Source organism: Wyeomyia smithii, chromosome 2 (genome assembly GCF_029784165.1).
Source record: "Wyeomyia smithii strain HCP4-BCI-WySm-NY-G18 chromosome 2, ASM2978416v1, whole genome shotgun sequence".
Classification (NCBI taxonomy): Eukaryota; Metazoa; Arthropoda; class Insecta; order Diptera; family Culicidae; genus Wyeomyia; species Wyeomyia smithii.
Genome location: NC_073695.1, coordinates 54,887,769 through 54,910,995, shown reverse-complemented (window position 1 = coordinate 54,910,995; position 23,227 = coordinate 54,887,769). Strand labels below are relative to the sequence as shown.

The window sequence follows — 23,227 nt, the reverse complement described above, 5'->3', positions numbered from 1 at the left end:
TTACTATTTAACAAATGAAAACTGAAGAGATTTTCAGCAATCAGCAAATAAACAAAACACGCTTACGTGCTCTTATGGAATCGTTCAGCATTGTATATTAAGTAAACTTAGCTAGATTTATCCTGAATTTTGTAAAACAAACCATTTTTCACAACGCTTCCATATTCATCTCAAAACTTGAATCACTGCTCAATTATTCATCTCACGTTCCCTTCATATTCATCACACTGTTAATCATGAATGAATCACATTATCATGAATGAACGTAGCCGCAGCCCGTCGTAGAAGGTTACCTAGATATCCGCTGCAGTTGTTTACGTGCAAAATTGGTAACCTAGGTAGCCACTGCAGTGCTGTCGATTTATGTCAATTATGTCGAAATAATTTAACATTTTCAGTATGATTTTTTCGTATTAACAGAAACTGATTTGGCAACTTTTAATTTTCTTCAACGCAGTGAAAACAGATGAAAATACATACAGTTGAAAATTAGGAATTGTAGAAATTCATCTCAAACATTTCTGCTAATTCTAGTTCGTATTTGAAAATTTGATGTGAACATTCCAAAGATTAAAGTATTTTTAGTGTAGTGAGTGATTTTGTTTAGTGATTAAAATAAAAAGTGGTCCGCTAGTGTTGAAATAACTTTGGTTGGCTGCTGAACGAGTCCCGTGGTAGCCGTAGAGAACAATGCGCGGATTTTGTTTTCTGAGGTAGGTGATTGAATTAAATGAGTTTCCGGGTGCAGATGCCCGCCTATAACATCAAATTTAGAGCTTTTAAGTGAGTTTTTGAGAATTATACTTTATGAGAAATCTAAAGTGACCTTAGAAGAATCCATTCCATGGACAAGCAGATTGGTTTAGTTACAAATTTGTCTTTTTTCCTGTTTTCAATTGTGTTTTCATGTTGTATGAGATGAATATATGGGCTGAGATGAATAATGGAGCAGTTCTCCTAATTGTTACCCCTGAAAACATTCACCTGCCAAATGTGGTTACAATTAGTTGGTCAGTTCTCGCAATGTGCAGAAATTTGTGTTTCATTTGTATGGAACCCATCCAGAAGAGGGAGGGGTGTCGAACAAATATGGATATATTTGTTACCCCTAAGAACGTCCACATACCAAATTCGGTTTTATTTGCTTGATTAGCTCTTGAGTTGTGCAAAAATTCCTGTTTCATTTGTATGGGACCTTTCCCTTCCAGAAGAGGAAAAGTTCTCACACCATCATAGGAACCTTTCTCGGCCCCGAAAACCACTACATACAAATTTTCACGTTGATCGATTCTGTAGTTTCCAAGCCTATATGGATCAGACAGACAAACCGGACTGCATTTTTATATGCATAGATGGATAAAAGTTACCGACAAAAACATATTGACACAAAATAGTTTATCGTAAGCTGAGCGTTAGAGAAAGTTGAATTAAATTTAAACTTGAAAATTGCCGGTTTAAACCACCAAAGTAAATAATTGCAATCTAGTGTATTTCCTAACAATAGCCAGAAATACATTTACATAAGACAAGCTGTCGTAATTCTACGTTCATCTTGCGGTCGTGTCGCTTACACAAGCACTTTAACTTTTTCAAGTTTGAGCTCTAGGGCAAAACCAGTGTTTTCACATTTTTCTCGTATTTCCAGTGGTGGGCACCGCTTACCGAAAATTCAGCGACGCTAATCGCTAAGCCGCTAACCGGAAACTTTAGCTCGATAATCGCTAAACACTAAACGTTAACCCCACGTTAGCGGAACTTTAGCTAATTACTAACTTTTTACTATGTAAATAGTCATATCGCAATACTTATTGCTCGTGTTTTGTAAGATTTGGATTTATCTTTTGTGGTAAAACAAACGAAAACAATTACTTTTTAGAGCTATTTACAATAAGAGGTTCACAAAACGGTGCTCATGCTTGATTTTGTAAAAACAAGTTTTAAGCAATAAAAATAGATACTTTAAGGAAAGTTTTCATAAAAATTCAATTATTATCAGAATCGAAAAAGTAGAATCAAAGTTGTCATAATTTTTAGCGCATTGCAATTTACAAAAGTTCTTGATGTGCCGAAAATTCAATCTAGACCTTGAGCTTGTTCTTCAAAATGCTCCTGTGGCTTGTACGATAACTGGAACTCCATTCTATGGTAAAAAAACTGACAAAAGTAACATTCGCAGTGTTCATATTTCGAAGCAATTCACGTACGCCATCAGCAATTCACAGTTTTTCTAAATAGTTCTATTGCTGCTTCTCTACCAAATTTAGCTGGTTAGCGATTCGCGTTTCGGAGGCCAAAATTTAAGCGACACCAACAGTTTCGCTAACCAGCTGAAAAATTAGCGAAATCACTAAACCACTAATCGAATATTAGCGTCGCTAATTAGGGATTAGTGAATTAGCGGAATGGTGCCCACCACTGCGTATTTTTGATCTGATGCGGCTGGTAATGGCTGAGTGGTGCATACCACTAGTACTTCATGTACTTGTAGGCACAAAATAAACTTCATTGTAGTCATATTTCGGAAGTAGTTATGAATCCGTTACCGAGGACACGCAGTCTGTGTTGTAATATAACTCGGTATTCGCAGAGCAGGTGTTACGAGGATTTGTTCTCAAGTCTGCAGAAGTGGCACCTCTCGTCATCGAGTTTGCCTAGCATTTTCAGATGGTACTTGCTCGGAGGAATGTTAAACCAGATAAGGGGCGGCTCATGATAGCGTCTTACCCGAAGCAAGCAACTAAATTATGAAACGTGTTGTCTCGAACGCAACATATAGCCAAGAAAATATAACTCGGAACATCTGACATGGAGCTAAGCCACGAAAAACGGACCACGAGTGAAATACTACAAGGTATACAGCCCTAGGAGTTGTATGAAATGGTGACATAGCACTAAATGTAACTAAAATATACTGCAATAAACTGTTCATAGGCAACACTACCGTTTATATTTGATAGTCGTTATTGTAAAACTAACAATGCATGAATACATGAAAATTTTACACTAGTAGTAGTTGCGGAAGTTCTCATAACTCTTATCTTCAAGCATCTATAGTTCTGAAAAGAACCGATTCCATAGTCTTCAGTTCGTGCTACACAACACTGATGATCGCACCAACGGTAGCTTTGAATATTTTTCTTGGCCTCGCATAATAAAGTTTGCTCTCCGCTGTGCCCTCCAGTAGCTGTGCCAGCAAAATATCCTGCAGCGTACGATGGTAACTGTTGCTGCCGAATGCAAAATAAAGGTAACATGCTCCGCAGTGCCTGGAAGTTGACTCGTATGCAGCTCTCGTTTTCTAAAGTCGCGTACCTCTAACAGCTATACTCCACTCGCTATTGTGTGACAATCTAGACTGAAGCTGAATTTTCTACACGTAGTCTTTTGTATCGAGTTCAGCGTAGATTTTTGCCATGAGGGCGTGGTCACGCAGTTTCGAGAAAGGCGAACGGAACAAAACACTTTGTTGAGTCAAAATATGTAGGGAGAGGAATTTATTCCGTCCATGTTATTGTTATCCGTGCTCGGGAAGCAAGCCAATAACGAAGGAAATGTATGGGAAAGCTTGACCTTGGAACTTTTCATCTTTTTTCACCATTACGCAGTAAAGCAACAATGTTAAACATTATATCAAACAATTGTTACACATTTTATCTCTCCACCGACATATAAATGACTAAGATGCATTAAGTCGTTCGCTTGCTATAATCGTTTGTAATCTGACGCAACATTTGCCAGTTTCATTTTCAATTTCACAAAATGTCATGTAGTATTGAAAACAAAGACGTAGTCCTACGTCAAAATCCATACCTGGAAGTGCAGGTCACAAAATTTTGTAGCTGATCGAGTAGCTAGAATCCCGCAAATTCGGCATCGTGACTTTACAAGAGATCTGTCGCAAAGGTGAGAAGGTGTGGAAAGTCCGTAAATCGTTCTATGCGCAGTTGGAAGAAACCCACGATAGCAGCTCATCACGGGAAATTAAGATCTGAAACTGACACGAGCAAAGCTACCTGGACCGAATGATTTCGAAACGCGCAGAGGATTGATACCATGAGATGTATTATCCTGCACGATGTTCAATTTTGGGGGTATAATCTGACGAGCGGGCAGACGACCTCGATGTTATTGAAAAAAACTTTACAACGGCGGAGACAATCTACGCCGGACTAAAAATGGATGCAATGTATCGAAAACTAAATCATAGACAACGATGAACTCGAAGTGGTAGATGAGTTCATATACTGTGATCGCTGGTAACGCGCAAAACTGAGTTTACAAATCTAGACACTAGTCATTCTTTGTGAATTTGAAACCATGACGGATAAGCTGGCCGTATTTCAATGAAAATTATTGCGAACAATTTTTGGTTGAGCGAAGAGTAGCAGGTGTATAAGCGCACTACTAAAAGAGAGATTTTCCTCGTGCACCTGACGCAGGTTGGGAGGTCACGATAGGCCGGACATGTCGTAAGGATATCGAATGAGAATGCGGCAAAATTGGCTGTCTCCAAACACCACATCGGCACCAGAAACAGAGGGGCCCAACGTGATAGATGGCTTTATCATGTTAACGCGGACCTACGATTGTCGGGGCGCCTAAAGAATTTGATGATTCGCATGGTAACTGTTACTAATATTTACAGGCTTAGGTGATTTCATCACTTAACCATTGGTGAACATCAGCAGAAGAGATGAAAACAACGGGCCCTGTCATCGGCGAAATTCACAATCCTCTCGGTTGCTTTTGTGATTTATTCGTAATCATTCAGAAAAAAAAACTTTATTTCACATATCGTAAATTAAATTACTCATTACATGACACATTCTTTCATTCATATTTTTTTATTAATTCTTCAGCCTATATATGCTGCATCCGAACACATCTTTTGATTTTCCTTTCTTTCTCTCCCTGCGCACTAACTAATTCATTAGTAGTTTAAGATTTACAGCCAACTGTGTGTACCTACTCGGTCGGTGTGTGTGTATGTGTATTTGTTCAATCAACATTTAATAACGATTCCCTGTTCAAAACTTTCGTAATAACTCAACAACAGAGTTTTTGGACATTCCAAGCCGTGCCGCCGCATCAAAAGATGTGTCCATCTCGAATATAACACTATTCTGTATCGTTTCTGCTGTAAAATATAGATTTTTGTTTCTGGTTTGCAACTACGTTCCAACTCACTGATATGAACGGTAGTTTGGATAGTAATACAATTCTCTTTTTTTGTTTGTTTGTTTGTATGCTTGTTCGCTATTTACTTATTTTGCTTTGTTGCTACGGTATTTCATTATACAGATAAAATTACTTAATTTCATGTTTTTTGTTGGTTTGATTTTCTCATTAGTTTCCTTTACTGTAATATGCACTATTGTTTACTGTTCTGGTTTTGCTTCGCGATTGGAGACGCTCTTACAAGTGAATCTTTGTATATAACACAGAAATCTGCTTTATCGACATAGATTTGAGTTTGTTTGATTTGATAGTTTTTATTTTGGGAGGGTGGCATTAAATAGTTCCATTTCTTTCTTTTCTCGCTTGTATTTATTTGACAGTCATAAATTTGAATGTAATTATAGTTTCAATATTTGCTGGTATGCTTTATTTCTCAATGAAACGGTATTTTGTCAGCGTGTTCTCTCGCTGGATAAATCAGTTTGAACGGTTTTTCGTTTTATTTCGTTTCATTTTCTTCGATTGTTCAAAAAAACTTTTTTTTTATACAAAACTAATCGATAGGAATGCAAAACAGTTCTCGTTTGGTTATACATTTTTTCTTTGTTGTTGTTTCGTCGTCGCATTGTGGTGAAAGGTGACATATCTGGTACGGATTGTCGTTTGGCTTGTGTAAGTGTGGGTGCGCCGTTTTCCTCTCGGTTTAAATCCGAGTATCACTGCTCACTGTTGATCACTGCTAGATATTATTGTTTTTTTTTTCGATGGAAGAGAGGCTCCAAACAAGCTTCTGAGATGATAGGTAGCGTGATGGTCATCGGAAAATGTAGTTTGCCAGTATTTGTGAGTTGATTGCTTCACCGATAGATGGAATAATCTCTCGTCTCTTGGGATTCATGTGATTTCGCGCTATAAGAAGACACAGAGAGGGCCACAAATGCAATCGGCGTTTAACGAATATTTATCATTTTTCTTTTTTCATTACTCCGGCCGAAAAGTTTCCCAAACTTTTCTTAACTAGCTGAATCACGTGTAATTGCATTCGGTGCGTTTTGTGTGCCATCGGACAGAAGAAGGTTGTGGAAAGATTCGACTAACTGCTAGCCGAATTTTTTGATGGAGAAGAGAGAGCGTTTCAGAGGGCAACGGGAAAAAACAAGGTTCGCCAGATTTTGTTTGGTTTTTCCTTTATTCCAGACACAAACCAACTATTACTAAGCATTGTTTTTTTTCCTGTAAGTTTGCTTTTTAGTTTCTTCTTCTTCATATTTTCTCCACAAAGCTTGCGGGGTTTAAATCTATGAATTAATCAGCATGTGAATCATAACTTATTTAAATGGTCGAATAAAACTATATAGTAATTCATGTATGTCTTGCAAAATCATTTCGTTCATTATCGCATCTTATTATTTTATAAGTAAAATGAATTAAACTTCTGAATTGTAGTTACAATAAATCAAAAAAATGATTTTTATGATAAGGTTTTTACATTTTTCGATTTTTCTTTTATTTTCGTATTTTCAATCACAGAGAATGTAATCATCTACATAGTAATAACATAGCTTAAAACTCGTTTTCTCTTCTTTCTTTTTTTAGTTATTTTGAGTTGGAGTCTGCGAACCAGGTCGCATCTGCCGCTTCTATTGCAAGCTTTAAAGCTTAGCTCAAATCGGCAATTCTCTCTGTATCGCACTGTGCACAGCTTCCTTCATAGTACAGTTACTAAGTCACTTCAGCTGGCGAAACTAGACAACGGTACCGCAGTTCTGTCGCATCAGTGTTGCCAGCGAAGCTCGTGTGTTTAAAATTATCTACAATGGGATCAACACTTTTGCTTTTACTAATCAAGACGGCTTTCAGTTTCCGAACAAATTGGACAGTCTCTTGAACTCTTTAATTATTTTTTTCTATTCTCGTATAAAGTTGTTTCACCTTGAAACATTCACACTTCTCGCTATCCTGATAGGTAAAAAACAAAATACGAAACCGAGAAGAAAAACGAACGTACGCTCGGAAAAGCGCACCTGATCAAATGAATTTTGACAGATACATATCGGTGTAATTATTCTCACTTACAAACGATATACAAAGAAGGAATTAACACAGCCTTTTTCAACAACTATCTCGCTCGTTAGCTACTACACTCTTAGGTCCACCATCGTCGGAATAGTTCCATCATCACTCACTATTTTTTGTTCTTTTGATTTTTGTTTTGATTCTCTGTTTGTCGCATCATGCTAGTTTAGACGGGTTGGAAGGAAGGAAGCTCGTTGCATCTTTTTTTTCCTAACCAATTATTTTGTTTTGTGCCTGTGCCTTCATTAGCATACATGAGATGATAGATACATTTTACCAAAAGATCGTTCCAATTTTTTGCGTATATATATATATATATATATATATATATATATGTATATATATATATATATATATAATATATATATATATATATATATATATATATATATATATATATATATATATATATATATATATATATATATTTTTATTATGTTGAGAGAAATCTTTCTGTCTTGATTTTAAGGCTCCTAAATATTGCTGGTATTCAGTGATTCCGTCAGTAAAACGCAAATTTAGTTTTGGTAAATTAGTTAAATCCGAAAATATCGACTTTAGGCCACCTTCACTATCAAATTGCGGATTAAAAGAAAACGAAAATCCAGTAAAAAATGTTGCGAACAATTTGTACAAATGCGTCGATTTTTTTTACCATAAACAATTTCGATAGGCATAACCTTTTGTTCCCCTCTAAATTAAATTTAATTTAAATTGTAGTGAAATTTTTCATACGTAACGCATGTGTCATGAAATTTTTCTTGAAACATTTAATGTGTCGAGAAATGTTTCATTTGAGGTGGAATTGTTCATTGCTCATCTGCTGTTTTTCTAAATCGATTATCAAAACTAAAAAATTGTGTTACCAAGTCGATAATTGTTTTATTTTTACTTTTAGAAAACTTCAAGCGAACTAGTGCCTCTCCGAAGAAAAAGGATATTACATATTTACGCTGTCATGCATTTTTATGTCTTTGCTATGATGTTACATCTCTCTATTTCTTCATGTGAAATGTTTCCTAAGCCAAGGAACTCATTTTCGACTAGAATAGTTTAAATTCATCAATATTATTTCAAAGCAAAATAACTCCTCCAACTTTCGTTGTGCAAACAGGGAAAAACACCTTTTTGTTGAATTTGATTTATCGACCTTGCACACAATTCGTCCTTTCCAATTGGCACTTCTTGTTGCAGTACGGCTTGGTGACTAATCGAATCAAAATCCGAACGATTTCACACTCAGTTTGCCATCCTTGAGGCACAAATTAAACGCACACAATCAAACACCAGCGGCAAAAAAAAACCAATCAATTGGCTTAACACTAACGATTGGTTTCAATTCCATGTAAAGGAAAAAAACTTGAACGACACAAAAAAAAACACAAACTAAAATCACAGCGTAAACTTCATTATAATAGCCTGAACTTAGTAAGCAGTTTCCTTTAGCCTTCTTAGCGTTAGTTTCTCAAATTATAATTGAAGCCATTTATTTCCTCCCATCGAAGCAGGCAGGCAGCAATCGATCGAGACTTGATGGGTTGCATAATTCAGTTGGAAATCGAAAATTGCATTTTAATACGGCCTTCTGCCTACCAGCGTTTTTTTTTCTTTTCTTTTCTTTCTTGTTTGCGAACCGTACGTAAAGGTAGGTTCTGATCGGTTTGATTGCATTTCTCGTCATCATCGATTGATTAACGATTTACAAAAACAAAAGCACTAAATTATCCTTGCAACAGTGAAACAGTGGCGCTTACGTAATACATCATCGACAGCCAAGCTGTTTTTTTTTTTATTTTGGGGGCTTGGTTATGGCTGTAATTTTTGAATTTTTCATCAAACAGAGAGAGGATGGACAGCTGGAAAGATTGGGAAGGAGCAACTAATTGGCCTTACTGACCTCATACCAAAAAATGTTAGAAGAGGTACGTCCTAATTTCACGATCTTGCTTCTCTGTTGAATACCAACACATTTGTTTAATTGCTTTGTTATTTTTTTTTTCTCTTATTATTTGTGAGGCAATCGACCCTTGCAGCTTCAGCACCGAAAGGGAGGAGGGAGCTTTCAACCAGAAAAATTGATCGAATTTACAAATCTACAACCCTCCGGGGTGTGAACGTCGTCGTTAGTTAACTGCTCAATACGACCTATCAGCTAGTGCTAAACATTCATATTGGTATTGGTATTGGTATTGGTAATCGACACTCAGAGTTAAAAATTTTCGCTTGAAAGTCGCGCCTTACAACTCGCTACTTAGTAAAATACGCACACATGCTACTACTGCAGAAGCGAGATAAATATTAGTTTTCTTTAATTTTTTACACATTTTGTACATTTTGCTGTCGTAAGTTCAGTTAACATTGGTTCTGTTTATGTTATCTTTATATAAGCTACAGTGATTGTTTGGTTTTGTTGTGCAACCACAATATTATATAACTTGGAGGGGTTTGAAATCAAAAATTTAAGACAAACGACGCCATTGTTTCTACTGTTGCTCTTATAAAGTGTGTGTGTGTGTCTGTCTACAACTTCATATCTTTGGCAAGAACTTCCAACCACTAATCGATTGTACTTATGTTACGTAAAGTCGAATATTAACAATGTTTCATAATTACAGTTTTTTGATCTTCAAAATGCATGTTTTTTTTCTTTTTCTTCTTCCGCATTGCTGCGATTAGATTACACCTGTGCATGTGTAAGTATTTTATTGTTTGCTTACTCTCCTTGTGATCATCGTTCCGATACTAACACATTTCTTAAGCAACGACTACTGCGGTCCGATACGTAGAATTCGGGTCGCTGTTCGGTCGATAGTGGGTCAAAAGTTGCCACTAGCGGTGCGCTGGTGTTCTGGGCGTTGGTGGTGGTGAAGCTAATAATCGATCCCACTAGCAGTGACGATGGAGTACTGCTGTTGTTACTGTAGTTGTTGATGTTGTTGTTGGTGGTTGTAGTAGTGGTGGTATTGATGCTACTGGTGGCGTGTTCCTCCATGGCCGATCACGTCGTTAGCCATGTCGTGTTGCATGTGCAGAGCGTCGTTGGGATGACTGGAGCGTAGTAGATTCCATTGGCATAGAGGAGACCAGCGGGCTGCGGTGCAAGAGAGATAGTCTGTGGTTGCGGTTGAACTTGTCCCCCTGGCGGAGGTTGCGCCTGCGGATGCTGCAGCTGCAGGGTTTGCGTCTGAGGAGAAGTCTGCGCGTGGTGATGGTGGATGACAGTCTGCTGTACTGGGGAGTGTGGCTGAGGTTGTAAGCTCATCTGGGAGAGCTGAGTCTGAAGTGGTTGCAGTTGTAGAGTGGTGGCGTGCTGTGGTATCGCACTCGCAGCGGTAATAATTGTAGCCTGGTTCTGCTGCTGGTCACGGTAGTAGACTTGCATCGCCAGCGACTCGATCAGCATTAACGTTTGCCGACGCTCGTGACCCATCAGGCAGACCGTACTCTGTTCTACGACCTCGTATAAATGCATCAGGTACTGGTACTGCAGATGTTCCTCCACCTCGCCCCAGAAATGGTTCCGCAGATAGCTCTCCAGCTTGATCCTCTGCTGTTCGATGTCCGGAAAATCAATAAAGAACCTTGAGCACATATAACGTTCCAAAGTCTTAATCTTTTGAGGATCAACGGGAATATATTGCCTCACGAGTAAGTTGCAATACTTGAGCAATCCTCCGCCACGAATCTCCTCCGGTTGCCTCGTCGATATCAGCTTCTTCTGTAAGTGGTACAAAGCTTCCTGGAAATCGCCGTAAACCGACTCCCCAACCACGGTCGGATAGAAATTTTCGGTAATCATGGGCTTCTCGGTGCAATCGTAGAACAGCAGTAGCGAGTCCAGCACAATTTGGAACGAATCGACGCTGAATTCGAACTGTCGACGCATCGTATCGACAAACTTCAGCTCGACGTTCTTGTGCCCTGGCGAGTTGCCGAGCGAGATCAAACTCCAACGGTCACCGTCGTTGTTAACCTTCACCATCTTGCCAACATACGCTTCCTTCAGTGAGCACTGCGTTATCCTCCTCCTCACCACACCTTCCGGCAGCAGATCCAACAGTGAAGACAACACAGCCGACTTTACTCGGTCGAAGTGTCTGTTTGAGCTAAACTCTACAGCGAAGATCAAGTCCAAATCATTGTATGGCTGTGCTTCCGAAGCCAGCACGTGACTAGCAGCGCCTCCATTTAGCCGAATGTCTTTCACTGTCATTCCGGCTCCACCGGAAGCGATATCGGTTTCCAACTTTTCACGCACAATATTCACCAGATCCCTTAGGCGAACCTCCAGCGTTGGAAAGTTTCCACGGCCATGGATCGCGACCGGTTCGTTCATCACATCGTTCAGCTTCCTCACCTGCTCGAACGACAACACCGCTAATCGTTGGGCCGAATTGTCCAGATTCTCATAGGACGATCCATTCTCCGAGCCCGCTGACGACAGCCCGGAAGAGGTGGACGCTGCCGACGAAACGGCCGATGACGACGAAACGGAAGAGGATGAAGCTGTCGAGTAGGAAGAGGAGGAGCAGGACACTAGCGAACTATTGGAACGTGGTGACGGAGGAGGTGACACGAAGCCCGCATCCGAACCGGCATAGCTTAGCGTCGTATAGCCGACGGTGCTGTTGTGATGCTGATGGGCATGAATGTGTTGGTGCTGGTGGTGCTGATGGTTGTGGCTATGGTGCATCTGATGGTGCTGCTGCTGGACATGTGACTGTTGATGGCTGTGCTTCTGGTAGGTGCCGTTGTGGTGGTTGTAGCTTCCGTTACTGCCGTCCTGAATCTGCACATGGTAGCCGTCCATGATCCGCTGGTTGTGGGAGTCGGGAACTTTCAAAGTTCCACACTGGAAGAGAGGCGAGAGAGAGAGATAAAAATAAACCAGTTAGTTTCAGTCGTGAGTGGGTATCATCAATGAATGGTCGTCAAAAGCGTGATTTTGAGTTCTTGATTAATCGTGGCAACCAATTTGAGACTAAAATAGAATATGCTATGCCTCTTTGCTTGCTGATTAAGGGGAATTAAAAGGCTAAGGAACTGATCTGACATTTCATCAAATCAAACCACGGAGTCTGTAGCAAAATGTCATCAAAAACTCAACAGGTTTTAGTGTGCAAACCGTAAAAGGCGCAAAAGGTAGAGTGAAAGAGTCTTCGTTCTTCTCACAATTCGTTAAGACAGATTGATATTTCTTTTCTTAGATCGCCTGTCTGTTCGTCGCCGACCACAGAACAGGCAATTTTGTTACTGCAAATCGCATAAACAAGAAATGAAACAGACTGAATCGCGAAATAATCGGATTTAGCTTAATTTCGATAAGGATATATACATTTTTTTTTATTTGCGATGAAAGTGGAAGCTTTTAACTGTTGTTCCCTATTAATGGGCCTGAGATATACAACGAATGGCTTATGAAAAAGACAGTAAATTCTATTGTATAAATTGTGGAAATAATCTTCAAGAATTCAGCTGGTTGAAAGCAAAATCATGTATTTGCTCGATTTTTTACAATTACTACAATTACAAAATTACTCGCTGATTCTCTTAACCTTCTATTTTACTTTTTCTGTGTTCTAGTATTCGCAGTGCTATGGATTCGAAAAAACAGAAGGGTTGTGTGCAAAACCACAACCGCAACATCAACGTAGACATAGGGCTATTTGTTTCATTAGTTATATTGTTACATTCGAGAGTGATCGCGAATGATAAGTTCGAAGAAAACTTTTTCTCTTTTTCAGTGGCGTAGCGTGACTTGGTGACACCAGGAGCGGAGAGTTTAAGTGTTACCCTCTAGGTCACAGTAAAATTATTTTGCAACTAGTAGGAAAAACTTTATATAATTATCGTGAGTGTCACCTATTAGGAATGACTGTCATGACAATTGATAATTATTTTCGTGGATGTTACCCTTTTAAAATAAACACGGATGAAAATATTCTCGTAGGCGTCACCCGACTGTTCAAATTTATTAAGTAGTTCTACGTCAACCTTGCGGTCGTGGCTCTACACACAACTTTTTTGTTATTTTTAATAGGAAAATCGCTGCTGTCCACTTCCACTGCTGCTACTTTGTTGGGACCATCCTAGCAGCCACTCACTAGTAACATAGTTGTTTTAAGCAGAAACAGGCTCTTATAAAGCCCAAATAGTACATTCCGGTTAACAAGGTATGTAATCCTGTCGACCGTGTCAGGGAAAACAACCATTAAGCGACCAACTGGATCAATTTTAGTATGCATTTCAACAAGGCTTCACAATTTTTAATAATGCAATAGCTCGAATGAGAAATGAGAAACCACAAATAAGAAATAAGAAAAGAGAAATAAGAAATGAAAAATGAGAAGTGGTGAATGAGAAATTGTAAATAGAAAGTGGAAAATGTAAATGGGATATAGATGAAGAAAAAAAAAGATGTTAATGGGATAATAATATTGGAAAATTACAAATGAGAAATGAGAAATGAGAAATAAGGAATAAGCACTCAGATATGAGAAATGAGAATAGCGAAATGAAAAACGAAAACGAAACGAAAAAGGAAAAATGAGAAAGTAGACATGAAAAACGAGAAATGAGAATTGTAAAGAGGAAAACGAGAGATAGAAAAGAAAAAATGAAAAACGAGATATGATGAATGAGAAATTGTAGATGAAATATGTATAACTAATGAGAAATTAGAAATGAGAAACGGGAAAAGAGAAAAAAAATGTGAAAAGAGAAGTGAGAAATGAGAAATGAGAATTGAGGTATGTGAAACTAATAATGAGAAATGTACAATACAATATATAAAATGAGATATGATAAATTGGAAATTGAGAATGAGAAATGAAAAATAAAATATGAGTAATGAAAAACGAGAATCGTGAAACGGGAAACGAGAAATGGGAGAGAAAAAATCAAAAATGAAATATTATAAATGAGAAATTGAAGATGGAATATGTATTACTAATGAGAAATTAGAAACGAAAAAAGGAAAAAGATAAATAAAAAAAGAGAAGTGAGAAATGAGAAATGAGAATTGAGGTATGTGAAACAAATAATGAGAAATGTGCAAGACAAATACAAAATGAGATATGATAAACGGGAAATTGGAAATGAGAAATGAAAAATAAAATATAAGAAACGAAAAACGAGAATTGTGAAAATAGAAACGAGAAGTGGAAAAGGATAAACGAAAAATGAGATATGATAATTCAGAAATTAAAAATGGAATACAGGTCGGACTCGATTATCCGGAGACTCGATTATCCGGGGGCCCGATTATCCGGGGCTCGATTATCCGGAGAATAAGACTCGATTATCCGGAGTATTTTTTTCTTCTGTATTTCCATAATGTACTTTTGTCTTCCGGGTCATTGGGAGTTTCGGGGTTGTTCAAAATTATAACAACAATGCCCCGTTCTGTTTAGGTAGTTCGTTTTTAACAGTTTTCTCGTCGTTCCTACAACCAATTCTTACTCAACAACCTCCAAAAGCGAGGTATTATGGTTTTTAGTTGCCGATGAGGACAACCACTATTGGTCAACCGGTTTCGAATTCATGGCCGGAAAATATTTCTGCAATATAATGGCCATGATTAATGCAGTGCTTAGAGCCCCAAGCCTGTTTCGGTAGTGTTCCGGATACTCCTGGATCATTAAACCAAAACTCATCAAGCGAAATCAATAACGATTTGAAATCCGCAAAGTAGCCCATTAGTGGCCATATCGAGCGTCTGATCGTTATAGGCCACTTAGAAAAAAAAACCATGAGTGTTGTCAAAATCGAACAGGGTCTGTATATGTAACACCTCAATTCTTCTTAATATTTAAAATACTAAAACAGGTAAATACCTAAATCAAATCAAATTCTATTATATTTTCTGGAAAATATATTCTTTAATCTCTCGAAGCAAAAGCTGTCTTTCTAATGGTAGTTCTGATTTATTTCATTTGGATTTTACATCTTTGAAATAATCAATATTACATAATTTATTATTATGTATATATGTATAACAAACGCCGACAAACAGTCTAAACACAAATTTCAATTTATTTCGTCCGTACATGTATTGTGTACAACATACTATAATAGAAAACTCACTGTTCTAAATGAAAGATATTGAAAATTAAAAAATAAAAAATGGCTCGATTATCCGGAGGATTCGATTATCCGGAGTGAAATGTTTTTCAAAACTCCGGATAATCGAGTCAGACCTATATAACTAATGAGAAAAGAAAAATTAGAAATAAGAAATGAAAACCGACAACTGAGATATGTGATATGTGAAATTAAAAACGAACAATGTGAAAGAAAAGAGATATGAGATATAATATATAGGAAATGGGAAATCGGAATTGGAAAATAACCAATGGAAAATGAGAAATTAGAAACATGACAAATGAAACATGGAAAAAAATGGGAAATGAAAAATGAAAAATAGGATCGTGAAATTGAAAACGAGGAAAGGGAAAGAAAAAAAGAGAAATGAGATATGAGATATGTTGAAAAAAAAAAAAACGTGATAGAAAAAATGAAAAATGACATATGATAAAATGGAAATGGAAAGTTGAATTTGAAAAATAACTAATGAAAAACGAGAAACTAGATATGAGACATAATAAATGAGAAATAAACCATGAGAAACAAAAAATGATACATGGAAAATGATAAGTGGAAAAAGAGAAATGATACATGAGAAATAACAATTAGAAAACAACTAGTAAGTAATAGAAAATGAGAAATGAGGAACAAGAAAAACCGAAACAATAAGAAATAAGAAATTAAAAATAAGGAAAAAGAAATAAGAAATAAGAAATAAAAAATAAGAAACGAGAAATAAGAATTCATAAATAAGAAATAAGAAATAAGAAATAAGAAATAAAAATTAAGAAATAAAAAATAAGAAATAAAAAATAAGAAATAACAAATAAAATACCAGAAATAATGAATAAGAAATGAGAAATAAGGAATAAGAAATAAGAAATGAGAAATAAAAAATAAGAAATAAGAAATAAGAAATAAGAAAAAAGAATTAAGAAATAAGAAATAAGAAATAATAATAATAATAATAAGGAATAAGAAATAAGAAATGAGAAATAAAAAATAAGAAATAAGAAATAAGAAATAAGAAATAAGAAATAAGAAAAAAGAATTAAGAAATAAGAAATAAGAAATAAGATATAAGAAATAAGAAATAAGAAAAAAGAAATAATAAATAAGAAATAAGAAATAAGAAATAAGAAATAAGAAATAAGAAATAAGAAATAAGAAAAAAGAAATAAGAAATAAGAAATAAGAAATAAGAAATAAGATATGAAAAATAAGAAATAAGTAATAAGAAATAAGAAATAAGAAATAAGAAATAAGAAATAAGAAATAAGAAATAAGAAATAAGAAATAAGAAATAAGAAATAAGAAATAAGAAATAAGAAATAAGAAATAAGAAATAAGAAATAAGAAATAAGAAATGAGAAATAAGAAATAAGAAATAAGAAATAAAAAATAAGAAATACGAAATAAGAAATAAGAAATAAGAAATAAGAAATAAGAAATAAGATATAAGAAATAAGAAATAAGAAATAAGAAATAAGAGATAAGAAATAAGAAATAAGAAATAAGAAATAAGAAATAAGAAATAAGAAATAAGAAATAAGAAATAAGAAATAAGAAATAAGAAATAAGAAATAAGAAATAAGAAATAAGAAATAAGAAATAAGAAATAAGAAATAAGAAATAAGAAATAAGAAATAAGAAATAAGAAATAAGAAATAAGAAATAAGAAATAAGAAATAAGAAATAAGAAATAAGAAATAAGAAATAAGAAATAAAAAATAAGAAATACGAAATAAGAAATAAGAAATAAGAAATAAGAAATAAGAAATAAGAAATAAGAAATAAGAAATAAGAAATAAGAAATAAGAGATAAGAAATAAGAAATAAGAAATAAGAAATAAGAAATAAGAAATAAGAAATAAGAAATAAGAAATAAGAAATAAGAAATAAAAAATAAGAAATACGAAAAAAGAAATAAGAAATAAGAAATAAGAAATAAGAAATAAGAAATAAGAAATAAGAAATAAGAAATAAGAAATAAGAAATAAGAAATAAGAGATAAGAAATAAGAAATAAGAAATAAGAAATAAGAAATAAGAAATAAGAAATAAGAAATAAGAAATAAGAAATAAGAAATAAGAAATAAGAAATAAGAAATAAGAAATAAAAAATAAGAAATACGAAATAAGAAATAAGAAATAAGAAATAAGAAATAAGAAATAAGAAATAAGAAATAAGAAATAAGAAATAAGAAATAAGAGATAAGAAATAAGAAATAAGAAATAAGAAATAAGAAATAAGAAATAAGAAATAAGAAATAAGAAATAAGAAATAAGAAATAAGAAATAAGAAATAAGAAATAAGAAATAAGAAATAAGAAATAAGAAATAAGAAATAAGAAATAAGAAATAAGAAATAAGAAATAAAAAATAAGAAATACGAAATAAGAAATAAGAAATAAGAAATAAGAAATAAGAAATAAGAAATAAGAAATAAGAAATAAGAAATAAGAAATAAGAAATAAGAAATAAGAAATAAGAAATAAGAGATAAGAAATAAGAAATAAGAAATAAGAAATAAGAAATAAGAAAAAAGAATTAAGAAATAAGAAATAAGAAATAAGATATAAGAAATAAGAAATAAAAAAAAAGAAATAATAAATAAGAAATAAGAAATAAGAAATGAGAAATAAGAAATAAGAAATAAGAAATAAGAAATAAGAAATAAGAGATAAGAAATAAGAAATAAGAAATAAGAAATAAGAAATAAGCAATAAGAAATAAGAAATAAGAAATAAGAAATAAGAAATAAGAAATAAGAAATAAGGAATAAGAAATAAGAAATAAGTAATAAGAAATAAGAAATAAGAAATAAGAAATAAGAAATAAGAAATAAGAAATAAGAAATAAGAAATAAGAAATAAGAAATAAGAAATAAGAAATAAGAAATAAGAAATAAGAAATAAGATATAAGAAATAAGAAATAAGAAATAAGAAATAAGAAATACGAAATACGAAATACGAAATAAGAAATAAGAAATAAGAAATAAGAAATAAGAAATAAGAAATAAGAAATAAGAAATAAAAAATAAGAAATAAGAAATAAGAAATAAGAAATAAGAAATAAGAAATAAGAAATAAGAAATAATAAATAAGAAATAAGAAATAAGAAATAAGAAATAAAAAATAAGAAATAAGAAATGAGAAATAAAAATAAGAAATAAGAAATAAGAAATAAGATATAAGATATAAGAAATTAGAAATAATAAATAAGAAATAAGAAATAAGAAATAAGAAGTAACAAATAAGAAATAAGAAATAAGAATTAAGATATAAGATATAAGTAATAAGAAATATGAAATATGCATTACGAAATAAGAATTAAAAAATATGAAATAACTAATAAGAAATAAGAAATGAGAAGTAAGAGTTTAGAAATGATAAATGAGATTTGAAAATAAAAAATGAGGATTGAAAAATGTGAAATGAGAAATGAGAAAAATGAGAAAAATATGAAAAACCGAAAAATGAGAAATGAGAAATCAGAAATGAAAAATGAAAAAATAGAAATGAGAAATGAGAAATGAAAAATGAAAAATGAGATATGAGAAATAAGAAATGAAAAATGAGAAATGGGAAATGAGAAATCAAAAATAAGTTCTGGGAAACAAGAAACGAGAAATAAGAATCGAAATTCTCAGTTTTCAAGAAAATGAGAAATGAAAATTGAAAAATGAAAAATGAAAAACGTAATATGTATTAAAAATAAAAAATTAGAAACTTAAAACGAGGAATGAAAAATTAGAAATTCAAATTTCAGACAGAGAGGGAGATAGGTAATGAAAAAGCTGCCAATTTGGCAACTGGGTTTCACATGTCAGAGTGCAAGATCTTTTTTAAAAGCGCAATATTGACTAACTTTTCCATTCGACTTGTAAATTTGGTGGTGACGATGAAAGTTCTTCGGAATTATAAGTACATCACAAAAACCGTGAAAGTGTCAAATTTTATGTTTATGTTTAACTTTTTACAATGTCACCACAGTTGCTCATTATTTTGTTAATGCAATTTTAGAGCGTTCTTAATTCATTGTTTAGGAACAGAACAAGAAAACGTTTCGAAAATAAATATGTCCTTTATCGTACCTGATTGCAGTACCTCTCAATGTGTTGTTACCTTTCTTATTCGTTTGACACATATTTTAACAGATCGTTTGGCTCATAACATTTTTTCCGCCTATTCTCAGTAAAGACTACTTCAAAGTAATAATTTAAGTGAGCATTGATGCGCAATAATTTCAATCTTCTTTGATGATTAACAAGCGACTAAACTCGCTTCAAATTAGTAGAGCAATTTTTTATCCAGGGGGAGTTTTTATTTGCAACTGAAATATTTTTTTAATAATTTATCACTTAACTATTTTGTGTGGTCAAACACCGCTGCCTTTAATTTTATTCCATTTCGATGTGCAGTAACCAGAACGACCAGAGTAAAATATAATTTATTACTATTGGCTTAGCTAATTATTTAACCTCCCCAAACCCCAAAATGGAAAGCCAGATGGAACAAAGGAACACAACCCAGTTGTATTTACCGACCCCTGAATAATATAATTTCCGAGAAAATTGAGCCGTTCACACAAAATGGGCATCCAGCTTTACGGATGTGTACTTCTTGATGTTGAATATTTAATCACAATTAAAATTTGCAGCACAATTTTCCACATCGTGACTGTTCAAACATAGACCGGCAGTAAATATTTACCTTACCTTGAGATTTGTTTGCTCTCTCGACGAGCCCAAATTTGGGACGCTGCGAAATTTCTCCCATTGTCTGATAACGTGCTCTTAAGCTGTGCAACCTTGCTCACATTTTTATCATTTCCAAGAACATCATAAAATCGTATCACCGCAAACAACCACGCCCCAAAGCATGTTTGTCTGCTCTCCTCCGTTTTTTATGGTTCACTTTGAGCGGGCAGCACGTGGTCCGGCTTTTTTCCGCGGCAGCTTTGAAAGATGAGATAATTTTACGATCTAATTTAAATCACAGGCCATTCATTAACCGTGATTGATGCAGGGTGCCCCCCCCCCCCCCCACGTGCCTTCATCCCATGCTGGTTGGTTGTAGTGTGTGCTTCGCGGACAGTGAGCAGCAGCAGCAAGTTCGAGTTCAATGCCAACCAGCTTTTAGCTGAACCGGATCAGCGAGCTTGGTTCACTGGTTCAGTGATCAACACAAAATTGGCCCCTTCACCTATCCGGTTGATGCTGGCTACCCACAACAACAACTGCCACCCGCTGACACCCGGCCGTGGGTGAGGAATTCGAGGTAAATTAAAAAGTGACTTCAACTTTGCGTATCAAGCTGACCTCCCCTTCATAGGGCGCACTGCGGTGAGAGTGGTGGTGACATGGCGGTAGCGTCGATAAAAATTAATCACACACCAGCTTTCAGCTTCTGTCGATTTACCGTGTCGCCATAAATCATCGACCATAACACAGCTCCTGGCAGCATTGTGGCCCTTGTTCCACCGAGACCTAGAAATCAATGAACTTGAAATGTCCGCAAGTGTCCGGTCCCTCCACTCGAACGGCAGGCGCGGTGTATTATGCAATCTTTAACCACTTATCTGCCATGTCCTGCGTGAACTTGATCACACGAGACACATGAAACTGGATCAAATTACGCGCTCCGCCTGGGCCCGTTTAACCGGCCAGCGGCGGATCAGGTTGCGAACGTGAGAATTTTGCATACCGTGTGCTCGGTGTTCACACTAATGTTGCCCCGCCCCCACATCACCCATTGGGCCCAGGTGAATCAATTATTTTTTTGTCGCTGTATGTGTGCATGCCGATTGGGTGACAAGATAGCCTTCATCGAATTTTAATAAAAACAGCCATGCGCGGCACACGCACCAAACCGGTGTCCGATTTGTTTTGCTCTCAGCCAGCCGTGTCCTTGAAAGGCCGAACTGCGTCTCCCCCGGCAGCGGTATGCCCTTGCTTGCGTTTTTGCAGTAGTAAATCTCACGACGTTTCTTTCATTGACCGACATTTTTGGATCATGTTATAATAACTCAAAATCTGACTATCGTTTGTCGTTGCCTCTTGCTAATCGAAGAGTTTTTTTTTTCACGGTCACCGTATTGCGCAGCGGAGGAGGAGTGCCATTCTACTTTTGCATATTTTTTGTATCACACGCCGGAACGTGATGTGACATCTAAATTTGTCTAAATTGTTATAATCGGGGCTGACGCCGGAGAGAAATTCCACGGTTGCAGCATTTGTTTATAAAGAAAAAACGAACTATCGGTGTTATTTAATAAGTTTGAAGCCATTTTTACGGTGAGAGTTTGAACCGTCGCAAATAAAATCTTGGCGCCACTAATCGCTAATCCCGCAATCGATAAAAGTAGTGTCGCAAACTCATGTACAGCAAGTTTTTGTGAGTTATACCGAACAGTCAATAATTACTAAAGAATAAATATATTCATCGCAACTCTCACATTTTGCTGTGTAGATCGATGCTAGAATAAATTAAGCTCTCATCAAAAACAGAATACTCTCAGAAAATAGAACATAATTTGACAAAATTATAAAAAAATACTTCATAGAATCGCAAATGTACATTACAACGTATCTATTCATACAATTGTTTTTTCTGTTCTTGAGTACGCTAAAAATTTTATGTGCATACATGTTTATGGCGTTTACTTTTTTTTGTAACTAAAATATTTTACTTTACTTTTTACTTTTACTCCATTTTACTTCAAAGTGTCCAAAGGAATAGTTACATCGACCATCTCCGTTTTCTACCAAAACTTGTGTGTCGATGTATCTATTTTGAGTTGAAACTCTTTAATTGAAAGTTTTTCATATCGATTGTTAAACCCCTTGACCAATGGGACTGACCCCTTTTTTGCGAATTAAGGAAAACAGCATTTGCAGATATCTCGTGACTCTGAAGAGCTACAGGGTGGAGCGACCAAAAAGTGCTTAATTTCAACGCAAAATTAAACCCATAATCGATTATCTAAAAAAAATAAAGGAAACCCCTTTTTTGTTCGCACAGGTGTGTAGAATGATGTCAAAATGTCCCCAGGCAAGAGGAACGGTGTTTAAAACCTCTGCACGCGCACCAAGAATTTCCACCTTTGTCGTAGGGGGACTGCTCCATTATTCATCTCATTAACCCGATATTCACGAAGAAATGCTCAATTTGTCTCAAACGACGGTTTCTAAAGTGATTAGAGTGTTTGGGGAGAGGTTGACCACAAATCGGAAGCCTGGAAGTAGAACCACATCCCGACGATCGAGCAGACAACCAACGCGGTGAAGAGGACATACACGAGGAATCCAAATTTATTGATCCGGGATATGTGCCAAGAAAAGAGTTGGACTGTCAACGTACAAAAAGGTGAAGACCTCAAACCGCGAAGAAAAGCAAAACAAATCGGCCAAAACGAGGACACGAAAGTTGTACACGACGATGTTGACTAAATTCGATTATATTGTTATGAATGACATCAAAATCGACTTTTACCAGCTTCTGGGACAAGAATTCTACACGGCGATGGGAAGGGGCAAGGTGGCAGAGATATTTAAAAACATTAAAATGTCGAAATTCGCAAAGAAATATCTGGTTTGGCAAACGATATGCTCGTGTGGAGAGAAGAACATCAACCAGAAAGTTTACGTCAACGAGTGCCTGCATAAGCGATTCCTACTGTTCCTGCAGCAGCAGACGGATTCCTTGCTGTTTCGGCCGGATTTGGCCTCATGCCACTGCGGTCAACAACATCCAATTCAAGTCTAAACAGGTATTAGATGAAGCAAATATTTGGCAATTATTTTGTGCAAATAAAATTCGTACCAAAAATAGTAAATGTTTGCTTCGTCTAACACCTGCTTAAGGATGAAAATCCAAAACCCCAG

The 23,227-nt window shown here is 35.3% G+C and overlaps 1 protein-coding gene across 3 annotated transcripts in view; it reads right to left on the bottom strand.

The window, feature by feature from the left end:
* Positions 1-5,924: 5,924 nt before the first annotated feature.
* LOC129720682 (terminal nucleotidyltransferase 5C) overlaps positions 5,925-23,227 on the bottom strand; it is a 197,841-nt gene continuing 180,538 nt past the window's right edge. For all 3 annotated transcript variants that reach the window (XM_055672244.1, XM_055672241.1, XM_055672242.1), the window contains exon 2: positions 5,925-12,106. In XM_055672244.1, coding sequence (XP_055528219.1) covers positions 10,253-12,064 — 1,812 coding nt within the window. In that variant the 5' untranslated portion in view covers positions 12,065-12,106 and the 3' untranslated portion in view covers positions 5,925-10,252. The remainder of the gene's footprint in view (positions 12,107-23,227) is intronic.